Here is a 14,671-nt window from a genome sequence, read left to right on the forward strand (position 1 = left end):
TCCCACTTCCACACAGTTATCCAGAGAAACCTGCAAAAAAAAAAAAAGGAGGTATTAAAATCCTGGCGCTGCATCTGACGGTGAGAACAAATCTAAACAGAATGGATACTATTAACCTGTGATGCCATAGTCACACTAGAATATAAATTTAAATTAAATTTTAAAAAAAGGAGCCAAAAAATTGTAAGAAAAAAACCAAAAGCGTTGACAGTGCTGTGCTGGATTTGGTTTTATTACCATTTGATTTTCTCTTTCTTTCCATCTAAAAAGTAAAAATTACTACTTAAACAAGATGTCTGAGTTCAGACGGCATTTGTAAGTTAAAAGCTTTAGAACTTTACAGAAAAAAAACACCCATTTTAATAACAACAATAAAGCATGAAGTTTTTCCATTCACTCCTTGGTAACTCGAGCCTTAGAAGAGTCGATCTGCAGACTGAGCGACTTCATGTTTAGTCAGTCAGTTTGCGCCAACTCACTCTGCAGCTGCACTCATGAGAGGGAATTTATCCATTTCCAGGGGTCACTTATAGGTCACTCATTATAAACCTCAACTTGGTGTCTGGCTGTAGTTTAAACAGAGACGTTGGAGTCCAAATAGCTGAGGGAGGCACTTGATAAGAGACCTAGCTGGTCCACTAATCACTGGATGTTACCATGGCAACCAAGGTCTTCGTCCAGATCAGCAGCAGTACCAGAACAGAGAAGACAGTCAGAGCTTTATGGCCGTCAGAGTCATTAGATAAAGCAGTTTATACTCGAAAAGGGGAGGGTAAGATGTCAAGTTAGCCCCGGTCAGGGTCGTGTTTGAAAAAAGGAAAAATATACAAAGGGAAACGGACTATCCTACGAAGGTCAGAAAAAGTGCAAAATGTATGGTATCAAAATTGGACTGAAGATAGAAACAAAAACTTAACAACTAATGGATATAAATGTAAAAATCTAAATAAATGTGGTGAAACATAAAGGTACTTTTAGGGGTTAATGTTTTTTCTAATGCTTCAAGCAGCTCAGTTTCAGTGTGGGGGGGGGTTACAATAAAAAGTGAAGGGTGACATAACCTCAAGAATCTTTACACATGTATGCTAGCAATGTGGTTAGCTAAATTTAACTTTAACATTTGTCAAGTGGCATCCGAGTACAGCCCGTTAAAGAACAGCTGTGTGAATCATGTGCCTCTACACTAGTTAACTTTCACTATTCACCCCTGGTCCCCGTGATACGGCAAACCTAAACTTAATAAACGCGTTCACACAGACGTATAACGCCTACAGAAATCTCCACTCAGAAGATTTCGGTCACATACACGACAGCTTAAATTAAAAAATGCACTAATGAGATTGTGGGCTTCACTGGAACACTAGTTTGAAATCCTGCAAATCCACAATTACGGCGGGGCGTCTTTCTGTAATGAGATAACTCCGGGAAGGACAGATGATTTGCCACTGATAAGGACAAGGTGAAAATCTGTCTTCTTTCGATTGATGCTGTGCTTTGCGTGCGATAGCTGCCTTACCCCAGATATGAGAAAGACCTTGCAGAAATCCAGCACAGGGAGAATTTGTAAAAAGCTGGCAGCCTCCAGTGTGTCTTGCAGGTTCTCCATGTTGAGCGACAACTTTGCCGTGTAGATGAAGTCAATGATCTTCTTCAGGCCTATTCTGTTTACTCCGTGTAGCTTGATGCACATTAAGTCTTGTTCTTTCATTCCACCTGCGTTGGGCAGATTGTGAAAGTTAAATAAACTTGGTGAAACTCCTGGCAGGAGTTAACGATGACCAACATTTCATTTCCCCTCCAAAATGGAAAAGAATAACGCCAACACAGCTAAAGAGAGGCAATAAAAATGCCTCCGTCTGCATTTGCTTTCATAAATAAATGTCAGTGTAATATTTTCACTGACCAAAGGACTTGTTCAGAAGGTCTCAGGAACCATTACTCAGCATCTACAGTGTAAACACAGAGCTTCCTCATTGCTAATAAGAAATCCCTCCTTTCACTCCTGTAACCAGCTCTTATCTGGCAGGAAAAATGTCATCACTATAAAAATCAAAGGCAAAGCGGTCTTTTAATCTTTGAGAAATAAAAAATAATCTCTTACTGTACTGTACAGTATATGGTACTGTACCAAATGAAGCCATTTACAGTATGTTACAAAATCCTATATGTTAAGCATAAACGTTACAAATAAATGAATATATGTATTTATTTCTGCTGTCATTATTAAAGCAATATTTAATTTCTGTTAATTAATCAGATTGAAATGTTACTGCATTTCAACACACGGGCAGAATGGGATGTTTTCATTTCACCAAAGCACGTCACTGAGCAATTTTTTTAAAAATGTAAAAACAACACATTTTCACATTTTAATTTTACTATATTATAAGTTATCTACATACCTTATACACAAATACTGCCTTACACATTTAAGAGTCACCCTTCCACTCTTGGCACGTTTCCAGTCTGTTACTCAACCACACACGGGGACAAACAAGCATTCACACTCCACGACACACCTATGGCCACATATTCACGCTCCACACTGAAAGGCCATCTGTCCCAACCAGCAGGCGAACCCGTGACCTTCTTGCTGATAGAAATTCATTATTATGGCAAACCCAGCAGGCTCCAGAGCCAGGTACTTTGTAGACCCACCTGTGAACATGGCTTTGAAATAATCAGAGGACGAAGCCATCATGGCCCGGTGCACAGGGAAAGCTTCATCTCCGTCCCCGGCCACAAGGGTGACATCACATAGTAAACCTTCTATCCTTAGCTGGTCAAATCCCTAGAAGTGGAATAAATAAATGTACAGCATAAGGTGCAGTCTATGTAGCGGTTTAGGAGAGTCTAACATTACCTTTCCATCAACTGTGATCCCAGCGTTTTTGGCGCCTTGGGCTAAACCCACAAATATGTCTACAAATACAGATTACGCAGGTATTTTTGAAAAATAGGATTTATTTTTAACCTTTGGCTGCTGTACATTTGATCTGGTTTTTTTTTCTTCCCCCCACCGCAACACACTATTAATCACATGCTTACAGCTATTGACACGCTGGATGTGACAGACAGATGCAAGACTCTTGTAATAGTCAATGTTGAGCGAATGGCTGAGTTGCTTTGAAGCGCTCCAACTAACCAAGACGGATCGTACTATCAGAGAATTAGAATCATTTCAGGATGCCCTGGAAAAATCATTATCATTCCATTACGGTGCACTGACACCATGATTAATGAGCCGCTAACGCGGCCAACAGCCAATCATTTCTAATGAAAGCTGGTGATGAAGGGCAGACGCTGCTGTGGCAGCAACATGCAGTGCAAGGCCAGCAATCACTACAACTTCAGCGCCATTGTAACTATATGCAAAGTGGTGACTTGCTGAAGCAGCGTGCTGCTCTGTACTGGTGTCATTTTGACAGATCATTCACTTCTGCGCTACGGTGGCACTATTTTATTGTTGTTTTCCTAAGCATGACTCAAAAAACACAGTATGGTGTTAAGTGTGACTTCACCTCGCAGGACAATTGTTCTATGTACTATAAATATAATATGTATTATGGAAAAAACAAACAAAACAAACAAACAGCGTCTGTATTTAACACACCCATTTATTTTTCATTTATATTTTTTAATGAATGAACAGCAATGATCCCACACTGTGGTTCCTCTGGGAATCGAACCCAGGACTCTCTGCTCACAAGGCAGGCTTGCTAACTAAGGAGGGACTAAATAGTGTCATTTAAGGCACTACAGCAGCCTGAACGCCGTTGCTGGGTGGGATCGACCAGCAATATCTTGTTTGTTAAAAGACAATTGTGCTAACAGAACAAAAATAGAGACGCCCTGTGTGGGGATTGAACTCACGACCTTCAGATTATCAGACTGACACGCGGCCAAATGCACCATCAAGGCTGAATTTGTTTTATTTTATTTTGCTTTTTAATAATAAATTTTAGCAGCCAAGGTCTAGAGGCCTTCAATTACTGTAGAGTTAAACATTGAAACATTTAACTCTGGCTAACTCTTTTGTTTGATTTAAAAAAAACTAAAAAAAAAAATCAAACAAAAACAAATTATTTTTATTTGCATTATTTTAAAAGTGGAACTTAAAAATCATCTTCTCTGCAGCTACAAAAAAATCTGCTGTATTCAAAGATGATTAACATAAACCGATGCACTCACCTGAAGAACAACTGAACTGTGCGTGTTGCTTGTGAAAAAGCGAGTGTTTCCAGTCTTGGATGCCTGAAGGTGAGCAGAAATGCCCATATCACCGTAGCCCAGAGCAACTTTCATGTGAGCGTCGTCGTCCTCCACAAGGGATCTATCAAAAATTGAAAAAAGAAATGAAAGGTAAGTAAAAACAAGCACTAGCTTCCATTTTTAGCCTTGGTTAAAAAAAAAAAAAGAATAGGACAAGAGAGTTTTCAAAGTGACACCACTTAAGTACATATTGGGGAGTGGGATCCTAATTGTTAGAAAAATTGTCACCTAAAAGTTTAAAGTGAGCCAATTGGGGAAAACTGTCAGTTTGTTTCACTGCACAGTTAAGTCAAGCCGGAGTTAAAGCCGGACTGGGCCAATTATTTACACCGCTGTCCTCCTTCTATTGTACACGTACAGAAGGAAGACAAGTTATTGACCCAAGTATTTCTGCTGCAATATGTGACACCATCTCTGCAGCTTTTAAGCATCATTATATTCCTTCTTCTTCTTCTTGCCATAATGTGATCAGTCGTAAATACCATTTGCTCTGCCTTCCCCGAATTGCTTTAACAAAAACGGTCGACACTGTTGTGCTTTAAAATGTCCTCTAGGAGCTGCTTCTATGTAATAAAAACAGTACAAAACATCCAGTTACAACAAATTACATCAAATTATGTTTGATCATTACAAATAAATATACAGCAGCTGCATTTTCTGACAGAACCTGGAAAAGGCCAACAGAATGTGATAATTATGTGACCAGGAATCAACACGGTCTCTGATGGTTTTACACAACAAATCATCTCGTAATAAACACAGTCATTACTTAATTGTGGCTACAGACATCGTGTTTGTTAGGGTTAGGGTGATAACAAATGGGGTTACAACAAAATACAGTCAGAAATGTAAAAAAATATTGTCCAAATAATACTGTATAAAGCTATAAAAATCCTAGTCTTTCAAAATGTGTTGACTGATAATGAACTCGACAATGACAAACAAAGCAAGATTTCATAAAAAGATGACTGGTGTGGCCTGAAGCCTATGTACTTTGTCACTCAGGTATTAGACTTTTTCTGTTGGAGAAAAAACAAACAAACAAACTACACACTCTTATAATCATTAACCAGTCAAGCATTTGTCATCTGTTACCAGTGATAAACTACTGCTTCTAAAGAAAATGGCTGGGGGTTATTGATGTTTTAAATCGTTAGGTAATTATATCTCATTTGTTTTTAGACTGCAATATTTTATCTTGGATGACACGAACAACAATGACTAGAAGAATGACAAACATACTTATATTAATGAAAAAAAACAAAACAACAACAACCCCAACAGTAGTTAGCAATAGATAGATGGAGGAATTGAATACATTTGAAGCGTGATGGTAATCTGGACTATCTTGAATAATCTGCTCTTTTGAAAAGAAAAAAAAATTAAAATTATATTAAAATATTAAAAAACCTTTTTTTTAATTTTTTTAATTTTTTTTTGAAAAGAAAATTATTATATTAAAATATTTAAAAAACTTTTTAATTTTTAAAAAAACTTTTTGGCAAAATTAAACTGCTCTATTGGAAAAAAATTAAAAAATATTTATAAAATATATATACATGTACATTTATCTTAGATGCAGTGTCTACGCTCTGGTGGATGTGCCATCCAAAAATATGGACTCAAATATGAACGCCTGATTTCATTCATTTATCCAGCACTTAATCCTTTTCAAGGTCGTAGGGGCTGGAGCCAATCCCAGCAGGCACTGGGAGACGGCGGGGTTACAGACTGGACAGTTTTCCAGTCCAACAGAGGACTAGACGCAAGACTGGGTATTCTTTATAAATTCAAGTTTGGATTGAAGGGGTTGATTTTTCACCTCCTATCTTGAGGTGTGAAAGGTTGAAATTGGCTTTGGCGCCCCCTGTGAACATCTTTCAATGGGATTAAGCAGTCGAAGATGGATAAAAAAAAACCCATTTGACTGTGATAGGTGTGGTTAGTTTTACAAAAGTTAACCATCTCAGTCTAAATTGAAACTATGGCACAGCACCACAGTCTTGGAGTCATGTACGAATCACTGCCCAAAATCAATCTGCACCAAAACAATGTCAGCAGTAAAAGGCATTACAACTAAAGGAAAAGGAAAAGTATGTCTGACAAAGCAGTCTTTTGGCAAAAAAGGCTAAAATTGAATACATGCTTTAACTTAACTAGGAAACAATACGACTACAGTACAAGAATAAAAACAAGCACAAAAGCATGGAGGTTTTGCTACCACTAGGGGTCAAGAAACGTGGTACATTTATAATACAAAAGACACTTGTTATTGTTGGAATGAATTGTATTTCCATAAAATACATTTTATTTTTAACAATGAAAATGAGTGGACGGCATCAGCACTCAGGTACAGGTACAGCTGACAGAGAGACGGCCACGGACCACACCACGTAGGAGTTTTAAAAACCACCAACACTGAACACCAATAAACTAGCATGGTGTGTAAAGGGTGGGCACGGACAGACAGCACATCAAATGTACTGGTACATTTACCCCGCCAGGTGGTAAGTTGGACAGGAAGCGAGCAGAGAGTGGGTGGTCCAAACCACAAAGGAGTGTTGGCGGCTGCCAGGACGAAACAAAGAAAGACAACAGCTACAGCATCCCACAGAAAGGTTGATTCTTAAAGGCTAAAGAATAAATCTAATCAGGAAAGACTGTTCATCCGCAGAACAGCGTAAAAGAACAAAGCCTGTTGTGTTGACACATTTTGCCCAACAAGCTCAACAAGTTCTTGATTTTATTCTATATCATTAAGCGTAGACGGTACAAGTTACTTCGTACTATAGGTTACAGGACCTCACTACTAATAGAAGCCTGTACAAATACAGGGTGTAACAGGGAGACACTCTGAAGTAGTAGAAGAAAGAGTAAAAATTCAAGGTGGTGAAATAAGTAGAAGGACTAAAAACGAGTCATTAGATTAAAAAAAAAGAAACAGAAAACGATCCAGTCCTTGGTGTCAGTCTTATGTCTTACAAACATCCCTTCAGCTCTTGAGAAGCTGAAGCCAACTTGGTGTTTTTCACGGCGACGACACTGGTAGGGTCTTAAAAGATTAATGAGTATAGCTGCGCTGTCTTGTCGTGTTTAGCCCCGAACTGACGGCAACTTTAATTATCTGTTTCAGTGTCCGTCCGTCAGAAAGAGCAGTGAAATGTTCTCAGGGACAAAAATCCCAAGAACATGAACACTGGAAACTGCTTTATCAAACAGGTTAAAGGGCGGTTTCACAGTTTATCACACGTCTGACAATCACAGGCCTTATCTTTTCTTTGAAAGGATCAAGAATGAATTGGCAGTACTTGGATGAGGTTTGTTCCTCATTGGGACTGGTTAGCCATCTGATATACCGTAATGGCCCACCGGCTGATAGAGTCAGTATCGGCTAAATTCCTTATAGCTTTAAGACTTCTTTGATGAGGAGAGCTAGAAATTCATATAGACATCAGCAAAGCTCGTAAAAATAATTGCGTCCTATTTCTCTTTAATTAATTTTGGCACTTCACGCCCATTTTAAAGTTCCATCACATTTTCCTAAATGCTTATGGTCTGGGGAGGAATCTGTTTCAAGAATAACTCAGAAGATGAGACGGGAATAAAAGAGCGAGATGTGTAAATATATATATATATATAAGCTATCAACTAGACAGACTACCAAGAATTGTAAGATTTTATATCATGTTTAGTATTTCAAAAGACATTAAAAGTGTAGCCTAGTGTTTTCTGAAACGTGTCCAAACCAATTATTAGTTGACAAGGTGCATAAAACCTACTATGGTTTCTTTAAACTTCACGTATTTTCAGCTACTTCTGAGAGGAGTACAGTTGAAGTCGCTCTATACTGGAGATTTTTTCTTTGATCTAGTAAAGATACAAAGTGAAGGGGGGGGGTTATCATTTGCATTTTAAGCATTCAATAGCACCAAAAGTGCGTCATCTCGCCAGTGGTAGAGTTGACAGTAACTAGATGCTTAGCATGAGAGATTGTGACAGCAGCATGCTGCATGTCGATACAAAGTTGTGTACTGCAGAATATTTCCTGTATTTTTTTTTTAAAGATTTGCCTGTGGTTGTCATTTCCTCTCACATTCCTGTTAGTTCTTCACACATTTCCGTTGAATACTAAACACCTGAAGCCACATAACGATGGCATGTGACAAACACGTCTAGATTCAGATGTCTCTTATTAGCTTGTCGAGTTTTCTTCAACCGTTTCGGTGGCAACGGAACAATAAGGAGCCGTGAAGGTACACCAGGAAGTTCTGAAGACTTTGGTGCATCAGCTTTTTTCTTCTTCTTGCCAAAAATGATAAATTGTGTGTATTAAAGAGTGATTACACATGCGACGGGTATACTGCAAGTATATTTATAGAGATCGAGAAGAAAGCACTAACTTATCAGGGCTTTTTAAAATTTCTGGTCCCCTGCGTCTCACAAACATTGCTCGGTCCGCCCATTGTGATGCCCCTACATTATTATGCTCAAGCTGCAATGTACTATTCATACACTCACCAGTAAAGGTCTTTGCATATCAATGGGGACACAAATAGAGGGCAGGGAAAGTGAATTTTAAGGCATGCTCTCTGTTCATATTAAGTGTGACAGCATTAAATGAATAAATTATAAAAAAAAAAAAAAAAAAAGGAAATATGCTTTACAGGAGGAAAGTGGAGTGCACATGTATTCGTGATAAGCTTGTGCTTAATTATTTTTAGTTTTTTACCCAGATTGAACTCCAGAAATACCTGAGGTAATTCTTAAAATACACCAAGGAAGAGGAAAGAGGTTACTGTGTTCAGCAACTTATACTTCACTTTTTCAATTGCAATTGACAGTATGAAGCAGAAGGTCCTGTTTGTAAACAGATTAGCATATGCTTTTTTTTTTTCCACCGTCTTCATCTGACTCAGCAAATCTGATGTGATTAATGTGAAAACTGCAGTGAATAAATACAGATCTGCAAGTTCTCTGTCTGAAACAAATCTCTACCAGGAACAAAAAGGTTTTATTATCTGTGAAGGTTCAAATTTAAACAAACCTTTAGAGGGGACGTTTATGCCTTTATGACTTTATCAGAGTTGTTATATAAAACAGTGAGACTTTTGTTGAAAAAGGAAGTTCATGTCAGTCCACAGTAGTGTTTATGTTAATGTTGCCTCCGCGGAATTAGAACATGTGTATATTTTATTACACACATTTTTATTTCAATAAAAAAAAAGACAACTGCAATCAGTGAAAATACTTAATATTATGCGAGCTAAAATTACCCGCCTTGTGGTCTTTGCAGAATCAGGATTTCAGGACACTTTGTCTGTGGTCTTCAGGCAGTTGTTCTAATCACTATGAATAATATTAGCTGTCTAAACACTGTGATGGAGCCAAAATTACATTTGTTAAAGTAAGAGCACCACTTCAAGATTTTTTTTAAATAAAACTGGCTGGATAACAACCTATAATTACCCTCAAACCCACACTGTTAGCTGAATCACCCCGATGATGATGTGGAAAGGAACAGCCAGAAACGGCAAATCAAAAAAAGGGCAAAAAAAAAAAAAATCTAATTCATAAATAGAGACTTAAATATTATTACAAAAACAGAGAAAGACAAAAACATTATATCCTTTATACTGGACTTCAGACACAGTAGTTACTTTGCTTTTTAAAGGTCTGAAGGGTATCTTGCACACTTTCAAAAATCAAAGCCAAATAAAATTCTCCCATCTTTAAAAAGGAAACAAAATCCCAAATCCAATAAAAAAAATAAAGAAAACTGTACTCAAGGCCACTAGAAAAACAAACAAACAAAAAACTACCAATGTGTGTATGTTTGTTGCTGGTCCCCCGCCCCACTGCACCACCGTACATTCAAACAGCCAGCACACATCGTGTCCACCATTCATCTCACAATAAAGAGTTCCTTTTCAAATATGATTCACAGCGTCCTCTTCCACACAACACCGCCGCCGTCACATCTCTGTTCAGAGCAGACTGAAGATCTGTGCACAATGTTTTTTTGGTTTGCAGGTTTTCTGCCAACGCAGCACACGGTGCACGGCAAACATCTCTGGGTTTGGAGAATATATTGTCCAAGTGCAGTAGTCCCACTCTTTCAGCCGACCATTACCACTGCACCAATTGCACAAAATTACCCCCATTTCACTTCGGCAATTAAGGCTTTCAGATTAAAGGCCAGCCTCGACGAGCAATGTGTCCGTTTAGGAAAAGTAGCTGTAGCTAAATAAATGATCAACATTGGAATTTCTGTTTTTTTTTTTCCAAATATGTGTTGACAGTAAAAAGTGAGACAGCCGTGACAACCACTGGCACAGACATGTCCTCCTATTGGTGCATTCGTTAAAAACATTCCTGTTCTAAATTCTTACTGGCTCATCAGGAAATTGTTTTGGATGACAGAGAATTAGAGTTATTTACTGAGAAAGTACAGTGAAACACAGAAAGTATGGCTTTTATCCACTCTGAGCTGCTATCCTTTTTTTTATTTTTTATTTATAAATACGTTTTTTTCCTGCTTAGTGTCCTCACTGTGGTGAGGGTTAACCTTTCACACACACTGCAGTTCACCTTAACACCTGAGAGAGCAGTGCCACCTAGAACACAGTGTTCCAGTTTTCAATGAAACTGTACCTATAGAGGTATCAGCGACAGTACCATGTAAAAAAAAAAAAAAACTTATACTGGTACGTATTGGTATGGAGAGCAACCTCTTTATTCATTTTGTCATTCTATAATCGAGTACTTCACTCCCTAGTACAACACCTATCATTTACAGTTTTTACTGTTGTTGGTGTGTGGGCGGCTGTGTGCGAGGCGAGCATGGACACGACAGTTTCACCTGACTGGACTCACTTGATGTTCTGCCAGCCAGACTGGTTGAAAGAAAGAAAGAAAAAAAAACCCTGGTTGGCTACTGCATTTGGTACAAAATGGCCTCAAGTCAGCAAAAACGTAATGTCCCGTTCCAAAGGGCAGGTTAATTAAAAGCCTCACCAGAGTGCCACAAAGCGGATGATTTCTTTTTTTTTTCCACCCCAGCAGCCAGGCACATGTGTGTAGTTTTTAGCGGTAACTAATGCACTGAAGTTGGATAATATAAACATGACAATCCACGACACAATCCCAGCGTTATTAAAAAACAGTAGCATGTGCTGCTCTCAGGACGCGGGAGCTCAGTATTCAGGGATTTTTGTTTTGTTTTTGTTTGTTTTTTTGAAGCAGACTGAATAAAAATGCTAATGGAAATGATCCTATGCTGCATCACAGTGCTATGATCACCATCTGTCTAGTCAGGGCACAGAGAGAGCAGATTCAATCTTTCACTTTGTGCAGTGTTTTCATTTCAGAGCAGACCCTCACATCTGAACTACATGAGGCTCAACAGCCTTTTTCTGCATTAAATAAAAATCACAGAGTTCGGCCGAAGACCAACTGTGATCTAATCATGGCTGCTCGTATGTCACCCCTATGTTTAATTAACACGTGAGACATTGTGTCGTTCATCTGCTGATGCCCTCGGTGATAACATCACCGTATTTTTGTGGAAGTTAAACTTTAAAGTCGAGAAAAAAAAAAGTAAAAGCCCCGAACCTAACAACCCAGGTCTTATTAACTTTTATGTCAGCTACGTTCTTATTAATATTTACCAGGTAAGACAAGTTTTTCTGGGCAGATATTGAGGAGGGCTTCAAAGAAACACGGGCAAACCAGAAGGGACAGTTATCCTGAGAAAAAAAAAATGGTTTCATATCAGAGGACAGCGGCGGCAGAAGGATTTGACAGCCACACGAGGCACGGCAGGCATCCACATTTGCAGAGGTATGTTAAACAGACTTCCAAAGAATCCCTCGAGAATTTCATCCAGTTAAACTGGCATGAAGGTTAGTCTCAACATTCAACATTCAACCCAAAAATAAACAAGTACCTGACATTTGTCAGCAGTTTATAAGTCACTTTTAAGCAGAACTGGTCAATTTATGTGGACTGACACACACATATATATACAATAAACACAAAAACGTACAGCCGTAAAAAAACACATGCATCTACGTGTTGTTTTTTTCTTTCTGTTACAGTAAAATACAGAAATGTGTTGTCATATTAAGACATGTTGTTGTTGTTGTTGTTGACAGGCAAATTTTATCCTAGAAAGAAAAGAAAGAATGGTAGATGCAGTTGTCTGCTACACAAACACTGCGTTATGTTCCCAGTGCGACTCTGTCAAATAAGAAATAAGGTTAATTTTTAAACACTTCCTTGTGTAATTAAAAGGTAAACTCAGACTCCATCCTGAGCTGATAATTATTCCACAGGCCACACTGGCAGGGAATCTTTACCATTTCCTGCTTAGCATGAATTCTGCACCACAGGCAGTTCACTGGTCTATATATAGATTAGGGTGGTTTCAAAACAGCAGAGCACATTGTGAAAACACATCTTTGTTTACTCTTAAAAAAAAACAAAAACCCAAAAACATTAAAACTACACCTGCTGTCCACAATTCTGCTGCATTAAAAACATATGGTAAACAAGATTATCTAGCAGTTGGAATGAATTAAAAACTCCATCTGAAGTGAAACCTCAATCAGAGGGCCTATAAAAGGAGACTTCTGCCTGACCACACAGTGACCTATAATTGAGGGGGGGGCAAATATCAACATGTTTAAAAACACAACTTACAACATTCATGGTTGAAAATAGAAGGACTGTTGGGGCCCTGCCACCCGGGGACGGGCCGGGCCGGGCAAGGTGGGGCTTTGTGGCTTAAATATACTTCACTCAACAGTGTGTGTGTCTGTGTGTGTCCACATATCTGAGTGATACTGAGGGGTATGTTCCAGGGATGAAACATTTCCCCTCATCTGATACACGTGCTCAGTCAGTAAATCAGTTCAAATTAACATGTAAAGGTCCTTTTTTTTTTTTTTTTACAATTTTCTACTTCATACACCAAACATCTTTGGCAAGTAAAAACCAAAAAGTTTGATCAAGGTGAGGCCAAATCAGGAGGCTGGCACCCCTGCTGACATGCCCTTGGGCAAACTCCATTACCTGCAGCTGCTCCAGTGGAGATTTTCCATTCCTACCAGCCTCAGATGTGCTGAGATTACAGCTCTCTTCCAGGTGTTGACATGTTTAGGTGTGTGTGTGTGTGTGTGTGTGTGTGGCACAGCATTCCAGTCAAAGTAGCGTTGTTAAACAAAGATTAAATTGTTAATTACTTAGTTACAGTCTCAATACAGGAACACGGTGGTTGTGGGAAATGATGATTAGGTCAAGATTTATGTGGGGTGTCCAAACTGTACTTTAGACTTTGGAAATTTGTCACGTCATTGCCATAAATATCACTGGATTTACACACGTCATCTGCACGGAAACTGTTCATTAATAGAATAATTGTTAGAGGACGGTGCTCTGGTTCTTTAAATACCCAAATAAAAAACAGACTTCTGTGACACTGAAACAGAGCATGCTGTAAGATAACAAATGAAGCTGTGTGATAAAAACATGGATCACCTCTTAACCTAGAAACACGCTGGGTTAGAAGGAAGGAAGGATGTTTTGAGGATTATTTTCCTCCTCGCGACGTTGAGGCAAAGTCATTAAAAATGGCTTAAAAGTCAAACAAGACAAAACAAGGGGGTAAAGAGAGGCTGGTGAGGGGCTGTGTGAAGCCCTTCCATTCTACCCTCCCCCCTCCTGAACAGTAGCAGATGACAATAGCTTCTAAACCAGGGCACGCCAGACATCCTGACAAAGGCAGGCTCCTCCCAAGCCGCTGACTCCCTGTTCCCACATAAACATAGCCACAGGGAGAGGGCAGGAGTCGGGATGTGGTGCTCTGCCATGTCAAGACAAGCGGCAAAAATTAGTCCCTCTGCCCAGAAGCAATGCTTTCTGCCAGCAGAGCATAAAATACACGCCGGACACGGCAAAACCTCCTCGCACACTGCACGGCTCAAGTAGAGCTGCAACAGAATTAATGTACCATATAAACAAAAAAACAACAACTGTGCAAGTGTCCACTGATGTAGCGCAGATCTATTTCTCTTTGACAACACAACACAAATGCAGTTTAGATCTTACTCACATGTACGCAGGTGAGAGGGGTGAGGACCTGGATGTCTTAAGAACTGGCATTGGGAATTTCCAGCTGACAGGAGAACCGCTTTTCCATTTTAACGGCATGTTGTTGTCACCAGAATGGTGCTACAGCAATACCAACAGCAAAGACCATGTCCATGAAAAGGTTTCCAATGCAGTCTTCCATCCCACTCTGCCCACACCATTTAAAGGGGAGGGAGAGCAGCAGCAGTGGCAGCAGCAGGCGGAGGAGCCGTAACCGCAGGGGCCGCAGCCCAAGAAATATGACACGCGC

At 39.2% G+C, this 14,671-nt stretch overlaps 1 protein-coding gene across 1 annotated transcript in view; it reads right to left on the bottom strand.

The window, feature by feature from the left end:
* klhl13 (kelch-like family member 13) overlaps positions 1 to 14,607 on the bottom strand; it is a 26,095-nt gene extending 11,488 nt beyond the window's left edge. The window contains exons 1-5 of the mRNA XM_025065866.1: positions 14,384 to 14,607; positions 4,192 to 4,333; positions 2,659 to 2,791; positions 1,517 to 1,713; positions 7 to 30 (exon numbers count right to left, since the gene is read on the bottom strand). Of these exons, the coding sequence (XP_024921634.1) occupies positions 7 to 30; positions 1,517 to 1,713; positions 2,659 to 2,791; positions 4,192 to 4,333; positions 14,384 to 14,481 (594 nt within the window). The 5' untranslated portion in view covers positions 14,482 to 14,607. The remainder of the gene's footprint in view (positions 1 to 6; positions 31 to 1,516; positions 1,714 to 2,658; positions 2,792 to 4,191; positions 4,334 to 14,383) is intronic.
* Positions 14,608 to 14,671: the final 64 nt, after the last annotated feature.

The sequence above is a fragment of the Cynoglossus semilaevis genome, chromosome 19, assembly GCF_000523025.1.
Source record: "Cynoglossus semilaevis isolate Cse_v1.0 chromosome 19, Cse_v1.0, whole genome shotgun sequence".
Lineage (NCBI taxonomy): Eukaryota > Metazoa > Chordata > Actinopteri > Pleuronectiformes > Cynoglossidae > Cynoglossus > Cynoglossus semilaevis.